This window comes from Podarcis raffonei, chromosome 14 (genome assembly GCF_027172205.1).
Source record: "Podarcis raffonei isolate rPodRaf1 chromosome 14, rPodRaf1.pri, whole genome shotgun sequence".
Lineage (NCBI taxonomy): Eukaryota > Metazoa > Chordata > Lepidosauria > Squamata > Lacertidae > Podarcis > Podarcis raffonei.
Window position 1 is genome coordinate 21,038,222 of NC_070615.1, and position 20,486 is coordinate 21,058,707.

At 42.0% G+C, this 20,486-nt stretch overlaps 1 protein-coding gene across 2 annotated transcripts in view; it reads left to right on the forward strand.

The window, feature by feature from the left end:
* The window catches only part of ADAMTS17 (ADAM metallopeptidase with thrombospondin type 1 motif 17), a 174,230-nt gene that overhangs the window by 29,091 nt on the left and 124,653 nt on the right, over nucleotides 1-20,486 (forward strand). For both annotated transcript variants that reach the window (XM_053364884.1, XM_053364885.1), the window contains exons 5-7: nucleotides 4,837-4,920; nucleotides 5,828-5,985; nucleotides 18,851-18,894. In XM_053364884.1, coding sequence (XP_053220859.1) covers nucleotides 4,837-4,920; nucleotides 5,828-5,985; nucleotides 18,851-18,894 — 286 coding nt within the window. The remainder of the gene's footprint in view (nucleotides 1-4,836; nucleotides 4,921-5,827; nucleotides 5,986-18,850; nucleotides 18,895-20,486) is intronic.

Consider the following 20,486-nt stretch of genomic DNA (forward strand, 5'->3'; position numbering starts at 1 on the left):
GAAATAGCTCACCTACAACAACAATGCAACAGAAAAAAACTGCTTTTGTTTTCTGACTCTTCAGGAATATTTGATGCTACGGAGTAACAGAGTGATGGAGGAGGTGGGCAGGGACTTTTGCTCCATTGCTTTTCACTGCTGCTGATAGAGAGGGACCAGTATACAGTTAGGTATACATTTGGTGCCCCCCAGAATTCAGCGCCTGGGTGCCTAGCACCCCTTGCACCCCCAGGTAAAGACGGCCCTGCATTTGAAGGCTGGTTGGCATCTGTCTGTCTCAGGAACAATGGAGGAGTGCACCTTTAGGGGTGAAGTCAAACTGTTGGAAGGCTTGCTGAGACTGGAGACACATGCTTTTTGCAGCTGGGGTAGATGAAGGTATCCGGTTGTGTTGCTGCAGATGCACCATTGTATTTCTTCTCTCTGTTCTGCTCCCAGTGGTCATTCCTCCTCTGGTCACTTCTGTAAATGCACAACCTGTCTGTCTCGAGGCTTTTTGGTCTTTGTAACACATCATATACATTGAGGATGCAGGATACATAAAAGTAATAGTTATTACCCACATCATATTGTTTCAGCCATCCAGGAAAAGGGGATGGATAATGTGATGTTAAAAATCCTTCTTCCTCTCACATCAAGCTTCCTCTCACATCAGAACACCAAATGGTGCCTCAAGGAATAAAAGCATTACTCCCAAAATAGAGATTAGTGTATTTTGAAGAAAAGAACAATTATTTCCGCATACAACTCTGCCTCTAAGATGCATCTGCAAGTGGAAAGACCAGGCTTAACAGGGTGATTTAAAATCCAAAAGGAAACTACAAAGGGAAGCCCAACTTTATTCAAAAAATCTAACATATAAACTTTCCTTTTTAATAATGTTCAAGGGATCACTAATTTCATGTTACTGCTTGCAGCTTCAGGAGGCTCTTAAATTAATCACATGGTTTAGCAACAGCTGCAGCCACACTAAGAATATACATTTACAATTTCTTAAGTCAGCCTGTGGTCTTTCTTGAAATAGAGGCAAGTTCATTTCAAAACCAAGAAGTGAGTATATATTTGAAAAGTAATTATTTAGGTTAACCAAACAGCAGATTATTTTTAACATCGCTGTTCCATAGATTTCAATATCTGGGCATCCTCTTACCACAAAGGTCTTAGAAAGTCCCTCTTAAATTGTAGATCTGTTCTTCCATTAGGTACATCTGAAGATGACCAAAATTTGATATAGTTGGATATACTAATTACTAGTTGAGTTGCAGGCTCACAAAGCTAGCATTATTTGTCACTATTTTGGGAAGAGCAGGGTTTTTCTCTTGGTTGCTCAACAACCTTCTGCCAGCAAAACAAGTATATTGTCAGGCTCCCATCCCAGAATGCAACAACAGTGGCACTTACTTCGGAGTAAGAAACAGATCTTTGTTCAGGCACAGTATGAAGCGCAGGTCCAGGAGTGGTGAGGGTACATGAGGAAGACGAGTGATCCACAATGAGTGACACACCTCTTCCTCCAAGCTTGTAAAGGGTGAGTCTGCTACATACGCACCTGTGAACTCCTCCTAGGCAGGTGCAACTGATCCCACCTACAACAGCGACACTTTGTTCATGGTGACAATGCTGTGTCCTGTCCCTCTGCCTCCAGCTCCTCTTGTTCAGCATCTCCCTGCTCCCTAATGAATCTCTGCACACCTCAGGAGTGGGGCAGTGGGAAGAACCAGTAGCTCTGCTTCTCCATCTGTGACACCTGGAGTTACAAGGGGCAGGTTCCCATCCTTCATCTCCAGATGCCTGTTATCCTGCCCTCTATCAGCTCTATCTCCATCCTCCTCCTCTTCTGTTTGGGACTGTCATGGCATGTCTGATCTTGATGGGACCGAGGGATTCATGGCATATACTGCTATGTGACTTTAACATAGTGCTACATTGGACCCAATATCATAGCAGTCTTCAACTTAAAGAACAGAAATATCATTATGTCCACATGGTGCCCTATGTATTCAGGCATCATTTCCTGCCCTTATCATTTGTCTTTCCTGGTGTCGCCAGGCACCAAGCCCAGTGAGGACCTCTAAGGCAAGGGAGTGCAGCCAAGCAGCTGGAACTCTCCTGGCTCATGAGGCAGGAAATTGCCAGCCACCACTGCCTATCAGAAGCAGTCAGTGCTTATTTCTTCAAGCATCTTGTAGGCATCAATACCTGTTAAAGGAATGCCTTCAGCTATTAGGTAGCTCAGAGACAGTCCATCTTCTGTATTCTCAGGGGCTGTTCTAATATCCTTACAGTGGTTTTCAGAAGCCAGAAGTGTACTTTGCAGCACAAAACAAAGTGCTAGGCATCTATGCTTACCGAAATCTTCTAGATCCACCGGGCATCCCTTTCTAGATTGCTCTGTGAGTGTCGACATTGCCTGATAGCAAGCAATCAAGTTACAGAAAAGACAGACGTCTCATCACAACACATACTCTAGGATTTATGCAACACAAATTTGTGCTTTGAATTTAGCTCCCTTTGTTGGTGGAGAAGAGCATAATTCAAAATGTACAGAAGATGCTTAAGATTTGCAAATATTTCTTGTTCCTCCAATTTTTGAATGATTGATATCTTCTAACATGAGGTATCTGTGCAATCAAGGAATGGGAAATACAGTTCTGGGCTTAATTACGTATCTGTAAAAGAGATGAACTGTCTAGCTGGAATGTACAGTCTGGAGATAACCATATAAACTAGTTTCCTGCGGTGTTTTTGAGCTTCCTAACTTAAGATTGTGCCATTCTGTACTCACTCATATTTCTATTCTCTTATATTGCACATGAATAACTCAAGGAAATTGCTTTTCCATTCTATTTCCTGAAGTCCAAAATGCACCATTATTTCGTTTTGCTTTCTGACAGCACTGTTCTCAGTATTTTTGACCTGCATAAACCACAGTCTTTCAACTTATCTCAGTGACTCTAAAATTATACTTTGACCTCAGTGTTCCCTTTGATTATAGTGCCCAACCATCCATTTCCCTCAGAACCATCTATCTTTTTTTCCTTCAGCTGCCTTTTCAATGCCTCGTGTTTTGTTTGGTTTTAAACCCACATATTAATTTTCTTTTTAGCCCTTGGAGAGCTTGTTAAAAAATATTGTTGTTCTTAAGAAGAGCTGCCTGTGGATATGCAAGTTATCAGATGAGTCAAATTTAAGGAACATGTGCTTAGCATTTGTGTACATAAGAGAGCTGGTTTGGTTTACTATGTCAGGGCTGGCAGACGTGGAGTCAAATCCTAGCCTGGATTCACAAGGAAAGGCACAATATTTTTAACCATGGGCGGACATTCTATTGAAAAAGGTATCACAGATTGCACAGGCAGAGGAGTTTGTAGAAACTCTGAACACAGGATGTGGGCCTGTGAGGCTGCAACAGATTCAGGCTCTAGTGCTATACTTCTGCCTGACAAAAAGCACTCCCCCACCAAGGCTATTGGGTTGGGTGCAGATTTATTATACCTCACATCAAAGTAACGCTTTCGCTTTGACTTAATTTGTGGCAGAGATGGATTTAGGGTGGGGTAGGTGGTTCCCCTGCGCAGTGCACCAAGCTGGGAGGGGGCGCAAAATAACCGTTGCCACCACCTATATTTATATGGGTACCTACTGAGAAGATCCACAATAAAACAACCATAAAGGTAAAGGGACCACTGACCATTAGGTCCAGTCGTGACCGACTGGGGTTGCGGCGCTCATCTCGCTTTATTGGCCGAGGGAGCCGGCGTACATGTGGCCAGCATGACTACGCCGCTTCTGGTGAACCAGAGCAGTGCACGGAAACGCCGTTAACCTTCCCGCCGGAGCGGTACCTATTTATCTACTTGCACTTTGATGTGCTTTCGAACTGCTAGGTTGGCAGGAGCAGGGACCGAGGAACGGGAGCTCACCCCGTTGCGAGGATTCGAACTGCCAACCTTCTGATCGGCAAGCCCTAGGCTCTGTGGTTTAACCCACAGCGCCACCCGTGTCCCTAAAACAACTGTACCAAAAGGAATTATTGTGAAAATAAAAATATGTTTTGTGAGGAGGAGGAGTCCAATTTTGTCCTCACTCAGGGCACCATATTACCAAATTCCATCCCTGTTTGTGGCACAGTTGCCGAAAAGACTGGACCCCACTGTTTGTTTATTTATTATTTAATCCTTCGTTAAAAATCTTAAACAGCGTCCGTAGTCTGGTGTTTTAGATCTTTGAATTAGTTGCTACTTACTAGTGAGTTGTGAGCCAAACCTGGGTTACAGTCTCCCCTAAAGTGCATTGCCCCAGGGCTACAGCTGCCATTTTCATTTTATTTTAAAGACAAGGAGAAAGAGAGGTGAAGTAAAGTAAGCAGATTGATTCTTGTCAGGCAGAAGTTAGGTTGTGGAAGGCCCATAGCTCAGCAGTAGAGCATCCGCTTTCCATGCATAAGGTCCCAGGTTCAATCCCCGTCATCTCCAGGTAGGGCTGGAGGGCTGCATGAAATCCTAGAGTGCTACTGTCAGCAGTGTGGACAGTACAGAGCTAGGTGGATCAATGGTCCGACCTGCTATAAGGCAGCTTCCTGTGTTTCTGTAAGGCCGTTGTAAAAACTACTGAGATATGTGCATGAAGCTATTTGCTTGAAAAATAGTATGCAAGTTATTTAAGTTACTGTTAATAAAATTAAATCCTTTGTATTTGTGGCAAGTAGTTTAGTATGTTAGGTCATGGTCATTAGATTATTTGCTGAATAAATCACAGGGAAACATTTTTGTCTTAGTTAACTTCTTTCCATGGAATGATATTCTGAGCTTGTTGTCTGTTACTGCCTTTGTTCAGGTGTACAACATGTTTCAACACCAGAGCCTTGGAGTTAAAGTCAATATTCGAGTGACTAAGCTTGTCCTTCTTCAAAGCCGTCCTGTAAGTTGGTGACAACCTGCTATGGTGGTTTTTATTTTGCTCAAAACAACTGTTTGAAATTGTGACTTTGATAACCATTAAATGATAGATGGGTTAAATAAAACAGCAGTGGACAGATTGCAGAGTTCCACAACCCACGTGCTGTAGCCATCTTTGGTGAGGCTTTTTTCACTGAAGTGAGGAATTTCAGTTTACCTGAAATTGACCTGGATCCACTGGTGGGCTGCAGTTAATTTCTGCCCCAAGCCCATTGCTAGATTTGCCTTCCTATCATCCTTAAGATTGACTGCTTTTTGATTATATGTATATATTCTCTTAGGCAGAGCAGGGTTAGAGCAGAGCCTGAAGAAATCTAGTCGAGTAGGGAGAGATTGTAGAGAAATCTGCCAGGGCTCAGGTACTGCCAGGGCATAGGCACAACCATGGCAGAATCTGGAAACCAGGGACTAAAACTAGGATAGACCCTGGTAGAGTATGGGCAGAACTGTAGAGAATCTAATGATTATGGGTGAAGTTTCCCCAGAAATGATTTTACAGATCCCAGTGCTGGTTACTAGATAGAACATGACTTTATTGGTTGGGCTGCTAAAATACTGCTTGGCAATCTTCATCCCATTGCTCCCTGTACTAGTGCAAAGTGAAAATGCACCCCCTCTGCTATTGCAGCAGGATTTCTTTCCAATGCAAAGTGGACCTCTAGTCTAGGCAGCCGCCTCTGTGAAAGCTAGCCCTGGTAGAGTTATTCCTCCGGTCCATATTAGTTGTCCATATTTTGTCCATATTAGTTTGTCATGAAAGATTCTTGGTTCATGTTCTACTGATGGCCTACTCATTGCTTGCAGATTTGCCACCTGGGTTGATTGCCTCCCTGCTTTGTGTCTCTTCAATTCCTCTTTGTTTCCTGAAGGCCAAGCTGTCCATTGGGCATCACGGGGAGAGGTCCCTGGAGAGTTTTTGCCATTGGCAAAATGAAGAATTTGGTGGCGCAAAATACCTTGGAAATAATCAGGTGCCGGGAGCACGAGATGACACCCCTCCAGTGGATGCTGCTGTCTTTGTCACCAGGTAGTGATTTTAATTCAGATTGATTGATCCCCTCCAAGACTGGCTTTTTTTATTTCAGGTGCATCCTGCAACATGTTTTGACACAAGATAGATAGATAGTTTATTACGGCCATAGGCCCATATTCAATACATCATACAGCAAAACAGGTATAACAAGATAAAATTAATAAATTAAATTAGGTTTAAATCAAGTACATCTCAAACCTAAATTCCATTAAAATAAGAACAATATAGCGCTTAAAATATCAAATTATCAGTATAAATCAATATTATTTAGGCAAAATCAATAATCATAGAGTAATCCATTTTTCCTTTTATAGGCTAATACTGTTATCAGAAATCTGGCAACAGAAAGGGACCTACTCGGATCAGAATCTTGCAATAAATGTATTAGCTGTGTTTCCAAGGAGTCACCTGAGATTTCCAATAATAAAGGGGACAAAAATCTGATCCGAGAAACTGAATGTAGTGAACAACAGAATAGTATATGTTGGAAAGATTCTATAGATCTATTATCACATACACACACCGCTGAGATCCGACCATTGGAAAATCTATTATTCAAGACATTGGAAGGAAAGGCGTTAAATCTTGCCTTAATAAAGGCATATCTGTGGGCTGCTACAGACAAAGAAGTCAAATAAGATGGTATCTGCTGTGAGGGCACTATGCCAAGATTTAATGGTGAGCAAGTGCCACTACCCAAAATGGTGTTTTGTTGTAGGTCAATCTCCTCAAGTTTTTGAATGAGGTTTTTTTTTGCTGTGGCTAGGTCCAATTCCAATAATTCTGATGGAGACAATCCATAGGTCACTACTTTAGAATGGATCTCTTTTGCCCCTAGGACAGGAAAATTATCTCTCCAGAGGCATTGGATCAAATACAGATTCGGGAGCCTATGCCTTAAGGACAACCAGTAACAAAGGCTGCGCCTCCAAAGAGTATTTTCTAAAGATGTAGTTTTTAATTCTAAGCGAATAGCTGCGTTACTAACGCACTGAGGAAGTTTTAGCAGTCGTCTTAGAAATTGATTTTGAATTACCTCCAAGGGCATCAAGTTTACTGCGGTCCCCCATAAAGGAACAGCATATGCCAATGTTGCAATTACTTTAGCTTTGAATACTTTCAAGGCAGATGGAACATGAAGAGCCCCGTCCGAAAAGAAAAAGCGCAAAAGCGCAAAGGATAGGGCCTTGGCCTTGTTTAAAATATGTGCAATATGCGCCTTCCAACCCAGATTATATTGGAGAAAAACTCCCAGGTATTGAAATTTATAGACCTGTTCAATAGGTTTTCCATCTAATTGCCACTTATAGGATTTCCGACTTTTTGAGAAAATTAGTACTTTTGATTTAGATTGATTTATAGTGAGGGAATTTGTTTTACAATATGAAACAAAGAATTTTAATGCTCTCCTGAGGCCAATTCTTGAGAAGGATAAAATCACAGCATCATCAGCATAGAGTAATAATGGGCAACGATAGTTTGCGAGACGGGGGGCATGGGTGATTTCCTGAGATTCAGCCAATGGTATCCTCATGTCACTAATGAATAAATTGAAAAGAAAAGGAGCTAGGATACATCCTTGCCGGACTCCTCTGTTGATGAGCACAGAGTTTGTGAGATCGCCGGCTGGGGTTATTCTCACCCTAGCAGCCGACCCCTCATGCAGCTGGATTATTAACCATAAAAGTCTTCTATCAATTCCCCATCGGGCCAACTTTTCCCAGAGTAACCTTCTGGGGATGCTGTCAAATGCAGCCTTAAGGTCGATAAAAGCCGCACAAAGTTGGCCTCGGTTTGAAAAGGAATATTTCCGGGCTAGATGGTGCAAGACTAAAACATAGTCCGTAGTTGACTGGTTCAGTCTGAATCCTGCTTGCTCGGGGCCTATCAGTTTCTTTTCTTCAGCCCATTGGGTAAGTCTATTCAGCAGAAAACGTGCGTATATCTTTCCAACTATTGACAGTAAACTAATATTCCTATAATTCTCCGGATCGTCTCGGGAGCCTTTTTTATATATTGGAATTATAATAGCGTCCTTCCATATTTTTGGCACCCTTCCAGTTGTATTAATAGCATCGAAAGTAACAGCCAGGATTTTTGCCCACCAGTCGGAATGTAGTTTTATGGCTTCCGCCGGAACCAAATCTGGCCCAGGGGCTTTGCCGATTTTAAGTTTAGAGATTAAATTCAAGATTTCATCGGGGTCAGTAGGAGGCCAGATGGGGAGATGATCAAATACATCATCAAGAGCGTTGGTATTGGAATCTGGTGACGCAAAATATTTCCTTAAAAAGGATTCCCAGACCGGGGCAGGAATTATTGTTAAGGGGTATCTCCTTGATCTTCTATTAACCAATTGCCAAAATTGCCGTGAGCTACATGAACTAGAGGCGACTATAAGCGCCTGCCAGCGATTTTGTTGCCACTCTTGCTTAGCCATTCTCTGGGCTTGCTTATATGCTGTTTTTGCTTGTTGGTAATTCCTAGGTAATACTAAAACACCAGAAGATTTATATTCATTGTAAATGGCACAGAGATGTTGTCTAGCTTGTTTGCATTTTAAGTTAAACCAAGGGGCACCGGTCTTAAAATGGGCCCGATTTACTTGGATGGCTGGTACTGTAAAAAAGGACATAAGATCTATTGTAAGCAGAGAGAATGAATTAATAATTTGTTCATGCCCATACAGATCTAAATCTAAAACAACATGAGTTTGAGTTATCTCTTGTTGGAAGAATTCCATATGTTTTTGGGCTTGAGTTACTGACCATTTTATTCCTCTCACTTGTTCTGCAGTATTTATTCCCATATATATGGGGTGTCTAGACTTGATAGACTGCCAGTCTAGGGAAAGCTTGGCACTCAAGGGGAGATGGTCGCTCATTTGGACGTTTTCTATTTTAAAATAAGAAAAATTTGGGAATAAATCTCTGGAAACAATAAAATAATCGAGAACACTATTTGTAAGTGTGCTCAAATGAGTAAACTCACCCGGAATATCCGGGGGACAATTTCCGTTTAAAATTATCAAATTCAAACGTAAAATCAGCTGATAAAGAAGGGTTCCCGCTTCGTTAACCCTATTATCTTTCGATTTTCTCTGTATATGGGGGGAGAAATCCAAGTTCTGGTGATCAGGTATGACCCTCCATTTGGCCTTGCCTAGCGCTTCCCAGTTTGCAGCTGTACGAGCATTAAAATCACCTCCCATGGCTGCTGAAATGTTTGGGAACTTAGTGTAACAGAAAGCTAGGTGTTCTTCAAGTGTTTCCCATTTGGAATGGAGGTCCACTACCTGCCCCCCAGGGGGGAAATAAACATTTGTTACCAGTAATTCAAATTTCCCTCCTGAAATCAATCCTGTAATCGCGTAAGGAGAGGAAGATTTAACAAGTGTAAGTTTTGCTTGCAATTTGAGGGAAATGGCTATTACCAAACCTCCCCTAGGGCGTCCACCTTTAAGAGAGGGGCTAGCTGGAAGCAAAATGGTATCGTATCCATTTATGTCAATCACCTCCTCTTCCCAAGTTTCTTGTAGGAGAATTACTTGGAATAAATTAACAAATTTTAAGAAGTCTGGATCAGATTTCTTCCCCTCCATCCCGCAATATTCCAGCATAAAAATGACATCGAGGAGTGGCTGGGTTGGTCGTTAGGTAGTCAGATCATGTGGGAATGGGATTCTAAATTTGGGGGAGTTTCAGCTTCAAAAAAATCAGTAATTTTCCTTTGAGAAGGTGGCAATCGTGCTATACATCCCAACTGTTTAGATTTATTGGGGTGTTTTGGCTGTAAAGTCGTGCCACTTGTCTCGCTAAAGGCAGATGTTAGGCCTAAGATAGTCGACTTTTCAGAGCCAGATGGTAGAATTAGGGGGGTATTACTTAGAGAGAGCGAAATTAAGTCAACAGGTATCGTGCCACTAGTTGAGTGATCATTAATTGTTTGGATAGTTTTGTTAATACGACCTGTCGGGTCTTCAACCAGATCACTCTTCGGGGCTAAAAATAAAATGGAGTCGTCTCTCATTTGTTGGTCTGGTTCAGCTGGTTCTGTTACCGGTTCGATGGTATCTATGGATTTATTCAACTTGCACACGTTAGAAGAGAGTGGGTTAATAAAGTTACAAGTAAGTGGATCCATATGGGGCACTTTACATGGAGAGCCTAATTCAGATTCGTTAAGTTTCCTCATTTTGTCCCAGGCAGATGTTGTAGCCATATTTGCCTCAGAGATGGGGTGCATGATAGATGGGTCTGGTGATGGGGTTTCCGCCTCCAGAATATGGAAGAGTGGATTCATCTCCGCAACAACCAGTTGGCTGGTAGGGGTGGGTGCCTTCCCAACCCACAGGTCCAGTTCTTGGTGGTATAAGCGTGGGACAGAATCTGAACCACAGTCTCTATCAAGCATATTTTGTTTAGGTAATCTCAGCTGTTCCTCCGTCACTTTTGTCAGGCAGAAGTAAAGGGTATCAATTTTATGAAGTATTTCTTTCTGAACTTCTTGCGGGAGAACGCTATAAGAGTGGAGTAAGTTATTATCAAAGCTATCAAGGTCGATTCCCTGATTCTCCACATACCTGGGCCCAAGGGAGTCCAACCTTTGAGAGTCCTTGGCAACCAGACCAGTAGGATGTTTGGAGATGTCCTCCGCAGGGTTTATATCAATTAGAACGTGTTGGTCAGTCTCATGTTGAGTTTTTGGCAAATTTACAATATGGGGGATAAGTGGAATTGGAGGTGCTTCATTTTTAAAGTACCTTGAGATTCTTATACCACTCGTCTCCAGATGTTCTCTACATTTGTACACTAGTTTTGCCAGTCTCCCCTCATAGAATGAGACCACCGCTCTGGCAAGGAATCCGTTGAAGTATAGATATTCCACTTGGGCCAAATCAGTAGGGTTATTAAGGATACCCGGCATATAGATCTTTAAAAGGTTCAATAGATGGGCTTTACGCTCTTCTTGTGACAGGAGTCCTGGGGGTTTAGGATAATTTGATAAAACGAGTTTGTTTCGGTACAGCACCAGATTCCAGTTTTTATTTGTTAGATTTGTCAAATTTCTCTTCTTAGAGGGATTGGTTTCATCTACTGATAGAATGTAAGACCATGGATCTTGGATCAAAATGTCTTGCTTGGAGTTAGGTGTTGGGGTAGGTGTTAAGGGTTCCAAGCAATCCATCGCAGCGTCAGGGCAAGGATTTATAGGACGTTCTTGCTTAGAAGATTTCCTGGTTAGAAGTTTCTCAGTGTTCCCACTGGTCTCGGTTATTGGGATACTCTTGAAAAGATTAAAGAGCTTTTTAAAATCCATTTTTTTGTAACGCACTGCCTTAAAATTTTTAACATTTCTGCTCTTTTTTACCCTTATGGGCCTCCTTTTCAAGGCAGTAGCCCTACAAGATCTCTTGGCCTTCCTTGGTGATCTGTTTTTGCAGGTGGTAGGAAGGAAGTTGTTATTACTTTCCAATTCTACAGTCACCCCGCTGGATTCCCTACAGAGAGTTTTGCAAGTGTCCATCATTATAGTGAGGATTTTTGTACAGGTGGCCAGATGAGATTTTATATTTTCGATATTCTCAGTTAAAAGCACAAGCCATTTGATAACTGAAAAATCCTCATCCTCATTTGTCTCAAGTTGGAAGCAGGAGTCTCTTGATGTTTTAGGGTTTCCTGAAGACATCTCTGCAATTTGTTTTAACATTAGTTCTTCCACTTCTCGGACTTGGGATGGTTCAGGAGAAGCTTGGGATTTAAGTCTCTGTTTTGGGAATACTTCGGTGACTGTACCAATTATGTTTGGATTTACTTTGGGCTTTATTGGCCCTTTGTTGTGGCATTCTTCTACACAATCCTCTCTCTGCACAGCCGGCCCTTCAGTGCAGGAGGGAGAAGTTTCAGTTTCCTGCTGATTCTCAATCGGCTTGACTTTACCCCTATTCTTAAAGGGCCGAGTGCTTTTTGTTTGAGCTCCCTTTAGGGTAGCTCTTTTAGAGAGAGGTCTTAAATCACTCCGATAAAAGCCTGGTGTTCTACAGCCACTCCTGGTTGTCACCATTATTTATCTTGTAAAGGTCAAGTTGGTAAAAATCTCACCTTGGTTCATTAGCTCCGTCGGGTGTTGCAGCAGGGTTCTCCGCGAGACTACTTCCAAGGTAGGCAAGTAATTGAGACCAATTTGCTGAGCTCCTTTGCCGTGGCGGTGGAGGCCGCGGCGGCATCAGCGGCGCCTTTCTGGGCCGTGTCGCCCTCCTAGCTCAGTGGGAAAGCATCCGAGATAACAAGGAAGTAAAACCATGAAATGATAAAATAGGGCAGTAAAACAATAAAATAAAACAATAAAAGGATAATAAAACTATAAAATGGTGAGAACAGCTGCCTCACCCTGCCTCACAGATCGGTGGCCATCTTGAATCTCTGTTTTGACACAATAATAGTTGCATTACTGATGGTGGATTTGTTCTGCTTTAGTTTGTTTTGTGATGATTCCTCAATGCTACCACATTATTTCTGCCTGGAGGGGCTATAGGACATTAAAAGCATGACAAAAATACAACAGAACATTTCTGGTATGAAAAGTTACTGGATTTCAGCAGGACATTGCAGGATATGCACTGATTGGAAATAAAGCAGTATGATTGCCCCCAAACATTTGTGGGCATAAGTAGTATTAAAAGCGGGATCACGTGTGACTGTCCTGGTATAATCATGAGCACAGATAATCATGAATGAACAATAAAAAGGAATGTCTGGAGGAACCCACTGATGACTCCCACTGGCTCTGGGTTCTGAGAGGCTCTTCGGCAAGATGCTGTCATTTGTCATTTGGAGAGATGGAAAGAGATTCTTAAATCAGTGCCTACCCTATCCCAGAGTGCTGTTTGCAAGAGACATCCCTTTACTCTTTGCTCTTCACTGGGGACTTGGGCAGGGTCTTTCATTCTGTGTTGTGTCCAAAGAAGCTGAACTCCTCCTTGCTTCTTCTGTCCTGCCCTAGTGGAAAGTGGAACTGGCAGAACTATTGGCACAATGGGCTTCTTTCTAATCACTTATCCTTATTAAATGCCCAACACTGTTATCAAGCATTGGCCATTATCAGTAGCAAAACCACATAAACAGTCTTAAATATGGGCCATGCTGCCTATTGTGGCTGTCCTCTGGAGAGCCCCTCCCTGTTTCAAACTTAGGGCTTTTCTCATCACCAGACACACACTGATGTTTGCTTATTTATACTCCTGCCACCACTGGGGTCTGCTGACCCTGACTTTACAACTTTCTTCTCTGCTTTTCTTCCTCCATCCTTGTTACACAACTGTATTCTCTCCCCTCTTAATTCACCAGAGGTGGTCTGCTTTCCTCCATCCCCTCTTACACATCTGTATTCTCTCCCATCTTAATTCACCAGAGGTGATGCTGCTTTCCCTTACTCCTAATGCAGTCAGTATCTTTCATCTCTTTCCTTTGCAGTCTCTTTGCTGCACCTCCTCCTTTCACTCCCACTTCCTTTCCCCATCTCTTTCTCAGTGGCTGGGACCTGCATGCAGTGCATCTCTCACCCCACTGTTATTCTCTGCCAGGTTGAATAGTGCTGCATCCTTAGCTTGGTCACCCTGCTTCATCCTTCCTAGCTTATGTTCTGGTCAGACTGCCAACACCTTAGCATGCTGGAGAGCTTACCTTGCTTTAGATTCACAGAAAACTTAGTTGAGTTACTGAAACTGAGTTTAAAAAAATACTATGTTTGTAAATGGTTCATATGTATATTTGGTAAACCCTTTTACGTGAAAGGTTCACAATATTTCCAAAGACATGTGCCAGCCAGATGGGGAGTTGGGGAGAGCCATAATTTTCCCCCCCTGTGTTGCATTTCCCCCTCCTTCGTAATCCCTTGGTGTCAACATAGTTATTCATTTTTAAGATTCAGGGTGATTTGCAAACCAAATACAATTAAAATAGAAGAACAGTTTTAAATGGTCAATAGAGCCTCGAAAAACTCAGTTAAAATCTTATCACAGAATTAACAGCCGAGCTTAAAGTCCCTACAGGATGGGAGAGGTCTTAACCAACTTCAAAAATATCAAATGGGGCTGGTCTAATGCACGTTCTTCAGCAGGAGGGTCCTCAGTGAGGTTGCCACTGCTGAAAAGTCTTGGCTTATTACAGTCTAATTTCAGAATCCCAAGGCACATGGATTAGGGCCCCTGTGATTATTGCATATAGACCTCTTTGGGTAGCATTGCTGGAGAAGCAGAGTATAGAACTTGGGGGGGGGAGTAAAAGCGGGTGATACCTTAGATTCCCAGATTTACCTGTGCTTTAAATTAATTAGCACCCTTGCTTCAAAATGTAACATTACATTTACATTACATTACATAATGTAATGTGCTCTGGTCCATAGGGTCACAAAGAGTCAGAGACGACTAAACGACTAAACAACAACAACAACAACAACATGTAAATTAATTAACACTCTTGCTTCAAAATGAGATTAAGTGCTAACCTCTTGATCTTCTTTGAATCCTGTAGCTGAGATGTGATTGGATTCTCTTATTTCTCTCCCCACTTCATTGTGAGATTTAACACACACTCAAGCACACTATATTGTTGAGAGGGGCAGCAAAGGTCCAATATTTTACATATTCTTCTTCCTTACCCACTGGGTTGATTTATCAAATGGAATGCCACATGTACTTAAGCGTTTGGAGCAGCTAGTCGCTCAGGGAAAACTTGGGACACCCTCCAAATTATATGGATTTGGAGAAGTTTACAGAAGTAATAATAGATGGGGCGCTCCAGCTGCCACTGGTTTGGATAATGGACTCAAAGATTAGCTCATTTTGTGAGAGAATTGGGCACCATACCAATGCAGGGCTTCAGCAAAACCACATCCACCCTGCAAAATAAGCCAGCGCTGTGTTGCCACAACCTTTCCCTTCCTGTATATCCTTTTGCTTTTGTTTTTTTGTCCTGTTTGAACTTTCCCCTTCATAGGAAAGGACAGTGTGTCAATTGGAAGATTTCTTGGCTCAACTCTTTTTGGTTTCTGTGGCACAAAAGTTAGCATTTTCAGCTAGGTGCTGCAAGCTTCTTCATTAAACGTTGGCTTTCAAAATGCATGTACATGTCCCTGGATGCTCCCCAGTGTGTCCAGTTTGGAAGGGCTAAGCCAGGGAAAAGCAGGAGCTGGTTTTTCAACAGCTGCAGCTGCTACTGTTAGCATAAGAACTAAGCTCTTAAGGGTCAGCCTCTAAAAAGGAACGTTTTTTCTGGATTTTGTAGGGCAGGCTATGTTTGTTTGGGCAATGGAGGAGCCAAACGCAGCTTATCTCTGGGAAGTTGTATTTTAAATTTCTATTTATGTGATTGCACCTCACCTTGATAGCATGCTGTAACATAAGAAAAGCCAAGACAATCTACTCCAGCATCCTGTTCTCATGAATGCCTCTGGGAAGTCCAAAAATGGAATTCTCCCCTACTGTGATTCCCAGCAGCTGGTCTTCAGAGGTATACAGCCTCTAACAGTGGAGGTACAACACAGTAGTCACTAGCAACCGCTGATAGCTTTATCTTCCATGATTTTGTCTAATCCTCCTTTAAAGCCATTGATGGCCATCACTGCCTCTTGTACAAGGGAGTTCCATAGTTTAACTATGCATTTTGTTTAGATGAAGGGCAGTATTAATAATAATAATTTCACCTTTGCACTTTGCTTTCTGCAAGCTTTCCTGAAGCTAGAGGGTGGGGGCACAATTAAAATGATTTTCTAATACATTATTTTCCTTATGACAAGATATAGCGTGCTTGAGGAGAAGGACCAGGGAAAAGTTTTCATAGGACTGTGCAGAAACTACCCTGAGATATTTCCCTAATCTTATCAGAAATTCTTCTTTTGCTGCCCTTGAAGTTCCACAGATGTTTCTCTTCTGCAATAATTAAATTCACCTCAAAATGTCAGTTCTGGTGAGATTTGCCAGTAATTCTCTGCTAATTGCTGAAAAAGAACCTTTATTTGATGTGCTCCTTCCTTCCTGCCTGCCTGCCTGCCTGCCTGCCTGCCACACCACTCTACACTGAGCTCCCTGTATCTTTTTTATATATATATAAATAAATTTATTGATTTTCCAAACAGTTATACAATTTTATCCAAAATACAACAAATTGTTTCTTTTTTGAACTTCCTTCAGCGTCTCTGACAATCACCCGTATTTATAACTTTAGTTACACATTCCCTTCTTTTGTATTGCCATTATACTTCCCTTCTCCTACTATTTCATATTAACAATACTTCTCCATTTTTACAGTGCCTCTTGAAATCCCACTAGCGTTGTGTTCACGCCACATATGTTTTTCAGATAATCTACAAACTTTCCCCAGTCTTCGATGAACTTTTGGTCTTTGGTGTATCTGATTTTCCCAGTTAATTTATCCAATTCCGCATAGTCTGTCATTTTCAGTCTCCATTCTTCTATCGTCGGTATTTCCTCTTGTTTCCATTTCTGGGCCATCAAGATTCTGGCTGCCGTTACTGCATATTGGAAGAGTTTACAGTCTTTTCTTCTTATATCCTTTCCTACAATCCCTAAAAGAAAAGCCTCCGGTTTTTTTACAAAAGTATATCTTAACATTTTTTTCATTTCATTATATATCATTTCCCAAAAGCTTTTCACTTTCTTACATTCCCTGTATCTTATCCCTCTCCCTCTACACTGGCTGCTACTGGATCTGATGCAGTAGGCAGCTTCCTTAAAAATTGTGTCCTTCACTTGTTGTCTGAAGTGGTACAGGCCTCTTTACCACCACATTCAGCTGTGTGTATATATATGGCCTCAGAGCTATTCCATCACAGAATGTGGCTAGTGGTAGACTGACAGTCAAATCTTTGTTGTTATGAGCAATGGCCAACAGATAGGCCAGGGATTTTGCCTCTGAATCAAGTTAAGATTGTAGATGTGAAAATGCATTTTTGTAATGCTCTCACACTCTTGCACATACAGACACAAAACACCTGTCTATAAAAAGCTAGGACATTAGGGAGAAAGGTTTGGCATAGTTTTGTAGGTTACTAGTGGAGATTAGTGTAGACACAGCTCATAATTCTACCACCTCAGTCAACCTCCCCATTCTGCATAATGTAAATACGCAGCTAGCTGCCTACATTTTCTTTCTCTGTTCCCCTTCCTGCTGCCACGTTAAGAGCTCCCCAGTGGACCGTTTGGTGTTGAGGGATAAGATGATTTTGCAGTCCTGTCAATCAATCACAGGTGGCAAATTTTGCTGCACTGTTTTCTAGTGTGGAGCAGTGGCATTTAGAGGGGGGCATCCAGGGAATCGCCTGGAACCACCAGCTCCCATTGTCATAATTTTGGTACCAGAGTGCAAGAGGGAGAAATGTCGTGTTTTTATTTGCTAAGCTAGCAAGCCCCTTAGGGGAAGAGGCTTTTCCAGCCGTGGCCTCCCGCCACTTACTCAAAGTTCACAATAAAAGCATCTGTTTGATTTACCAGTTTATATAACATAATAAATCCTTAAATAAACTTCTGTCGAGCTGGCTCTGGGAACTCCTGTGAGGGTGCTTGCGCCAGCTGGGTCAAGAGCAGAATGTCATCAGCCGCCTTGTGGAAAGGCTTGTATTTCAAGCATTTAGATGCAGTAGAGCAGTCCTGGATTCCTTTGGTTCACTGGTAGCAGCTTAAGAGTTTCTTTTGCTTCAGCCTGAATTAAATCCTTTTTGATGACTCTCCTGAAAGAGAAGCCTGGAGATGGCTTTGGGAGGAAAGAAAAATGAAAGTAATGGATTGACAGTGTGCATTTAATAAATTTTAGTTATGATGCATTGAATCGCCAAGGGTAAAGATGGGTAGAGCATGGTTAGTGCACTAGGACTGGATCTGGAAACATTTTAACTGTATGGTCAAGATTGGGGTGGAGGGATTGATTCTGCAAGTTTGCAGCAAAAGCTGGCTTTGGATAGTGCCAGCTGGATGTCACACCAATATGCCTCTGGTCTCGATCCCTGGAGCAACTGTTTTTAAAAACCCAGCCGGATGGGTGGGGTAAAATATTAATAATAATGCTTTATAAATGTAGTTTATTCCATTTTATGAAACAAACAGCATACAATAGTTAAAGGAAAAGTACGAAAACATTAGAACATTATGTTCATAGTTTGAAATTCTCAAACATCTCAAATATTTTGGTTTTGTTAAAAGTTAATTGGAACAAAGTAACGAGGTGGGTAAGTCCACCTAAAGCCAGAGGACTCTTTTTTTTGTATTGAGGGCTGCATTCCCTCTTGGTCAGCCCTCTAAGGGGCCTCATGCCAGCGATGGGCACAAGCAAGGCGGAAGTGGGCAAGGCTATCTACTTGCCCATGCTCAAATACAGCACACACATCCCGCGCATTTTCTTGTACACTCAAGTGCACGCACACACCAAACTTGGACAACATTTAATGGGGATTAAACAGACTGACAGAGGATCAGTTCTAGCAGGGCTCTTCTGATGTCTATATACACTCATGCACCTGCACACTAACTCTCTCCTGCCCCAGCAATTAGGTCATGGGGGAGAGCATTTCAGACCAAATTGCTGTGGGGAGGGTGACCTCAGAGACTGCAGCTGCGGTGAATGTCCCTGAAAATGCCACCCACACCCGGGTACCACAATTAAATTTAGAAAGGTTTTCTATTTGCTCCGATAGAGCAGTTTTTCCAAGCCTAATCACTGTGTGTTTAGTGCATATATAAATGTGCAAGACTGGATTCAATGGTTTTATTATATGTATATGCTTATTTTAATGAATATGTTGTGCATCATAGCCTTTCGTGTTTTTAATTACTATTTATTATTTTTAGGACAGATTTTTGTGTCCACAAGGATGTGCCCTGTGACACTGTGGGTAAGTAACTGAGCGATTACGTTCCATTTTTATGAGGGTTGGTGAAACCAAGGCACTTAAGATGGTGTTGGAATCCAACTCCCATCAGCTCCAGTCAGCATGGCCAGTGGTAAGGAATGATGGGAGTTGTAGTCCAACAATATCTGGAGAGCCACAGTTTGCCCAGTTCTTATCTATGTTGCCTTTATTTTATATGTGGAGTTTTCTGATCAAGCTCAGAAACCACTGTCACTGTCAGAAACCACGCATAAAACATTATGGGTAACTTGCAACTTACGGGGTATTTAACTTGTACACATTTAGCTTTACCTGCTTGGCAAAAAATTTTTTTAAAAAAAATTAAAGGGAGAAGACAGAGGGTGGGCGTGTGGGCAAAAAAAGTTTGGCAATGTCACCCACCATTGAACCCAATGTGTTTTGACGCAGAGTAACCCCAGCGTAAGTTGAGTCGCCTGTACGTAATACATTTGCATATTCATATTTATTCCCTCAACTTTTTCTACACTGTGTGCTAGACCTGGCAATAAATTCATCTTTGCTTAATTGGTTTGACATTGTGACACTGGAAATTGTAGAATTGTACAGTGAAGTTGGTAAGGCAATCAGCATCTGGGTTAACTCTTGCTAAACTGAACTATTCTTCATTGTAAATAAGAAATGAATGTCCTAAAACTGAAGCTTACAAGGTATAAATCAGAGTACTTTGAATGAAAATGCAAGTCAATTAAGGGAAAAGGAATGTTCTATAAGAGTATCATGTACTGCTAGAGCCAAACCCTGATAATCATCTATGTCCCATAGACTGGGAGCGGGGAGCATTTTTTTCAGTCTGAGGGCCACATTCCCTTATGGACAATCTTCCAGGACAGAGGCACAGACCAGTGATGGGTGGGGCTAGAAGCAAAGGTGGGTGGGGCAATAAATGCAAATTTTACCTTAGTACAATAGAAGAGTTTCTGCACATGCTCACTCAGCCCTCTCTGTCTTCTCTCCAGCCAAACAAGAGGTATTATCATAGCTCAAGGAAGCAGTGCAGCCAGGCTAAAACATATAAGGAGAGTACAAAGAAGGCCTCTTAAGGGATTTATCCAGGAGAAAGGGTGTGCGGCCTGGGGAATGTTCTGAGGACCAGATAGAATGGCCCCTAGCATAGACTTTTGTGGTAGAAAATAGTAACGTGCAGTAGACTGAAACCGGGAAAATTAAATACATTTCCAGGATCCATCCTTTCTTAGACGATTGCATGACAAGGGTTGTACAGTAACTTCCCTGTTTATATCAATGGGAATTTGGCTGGATCATGCTGCTTGGTTATATCTACACTACAAGCCTCTATCAGTTTTCTTTCTGTTTAAATGTCATAGCTTCCTCCAGATATACTAAGGAATTGCTGAATGTGTTAGAGATCCCTAATGCCGCTTCTAGAACTGTATATACCAGATTTTCTCTCTCTCTCTCTCTCTGCCTCTGTGTGTGTGTGTGTGAGATTGACAGCTAAAACATCTTTAGTGTAGGATGGCAAGGTGAAAAAGAGGGCAGAGCTCCTATACCAGGGGTACCCAATGTGGAGCTCTCCAGATGTTGGACTACAA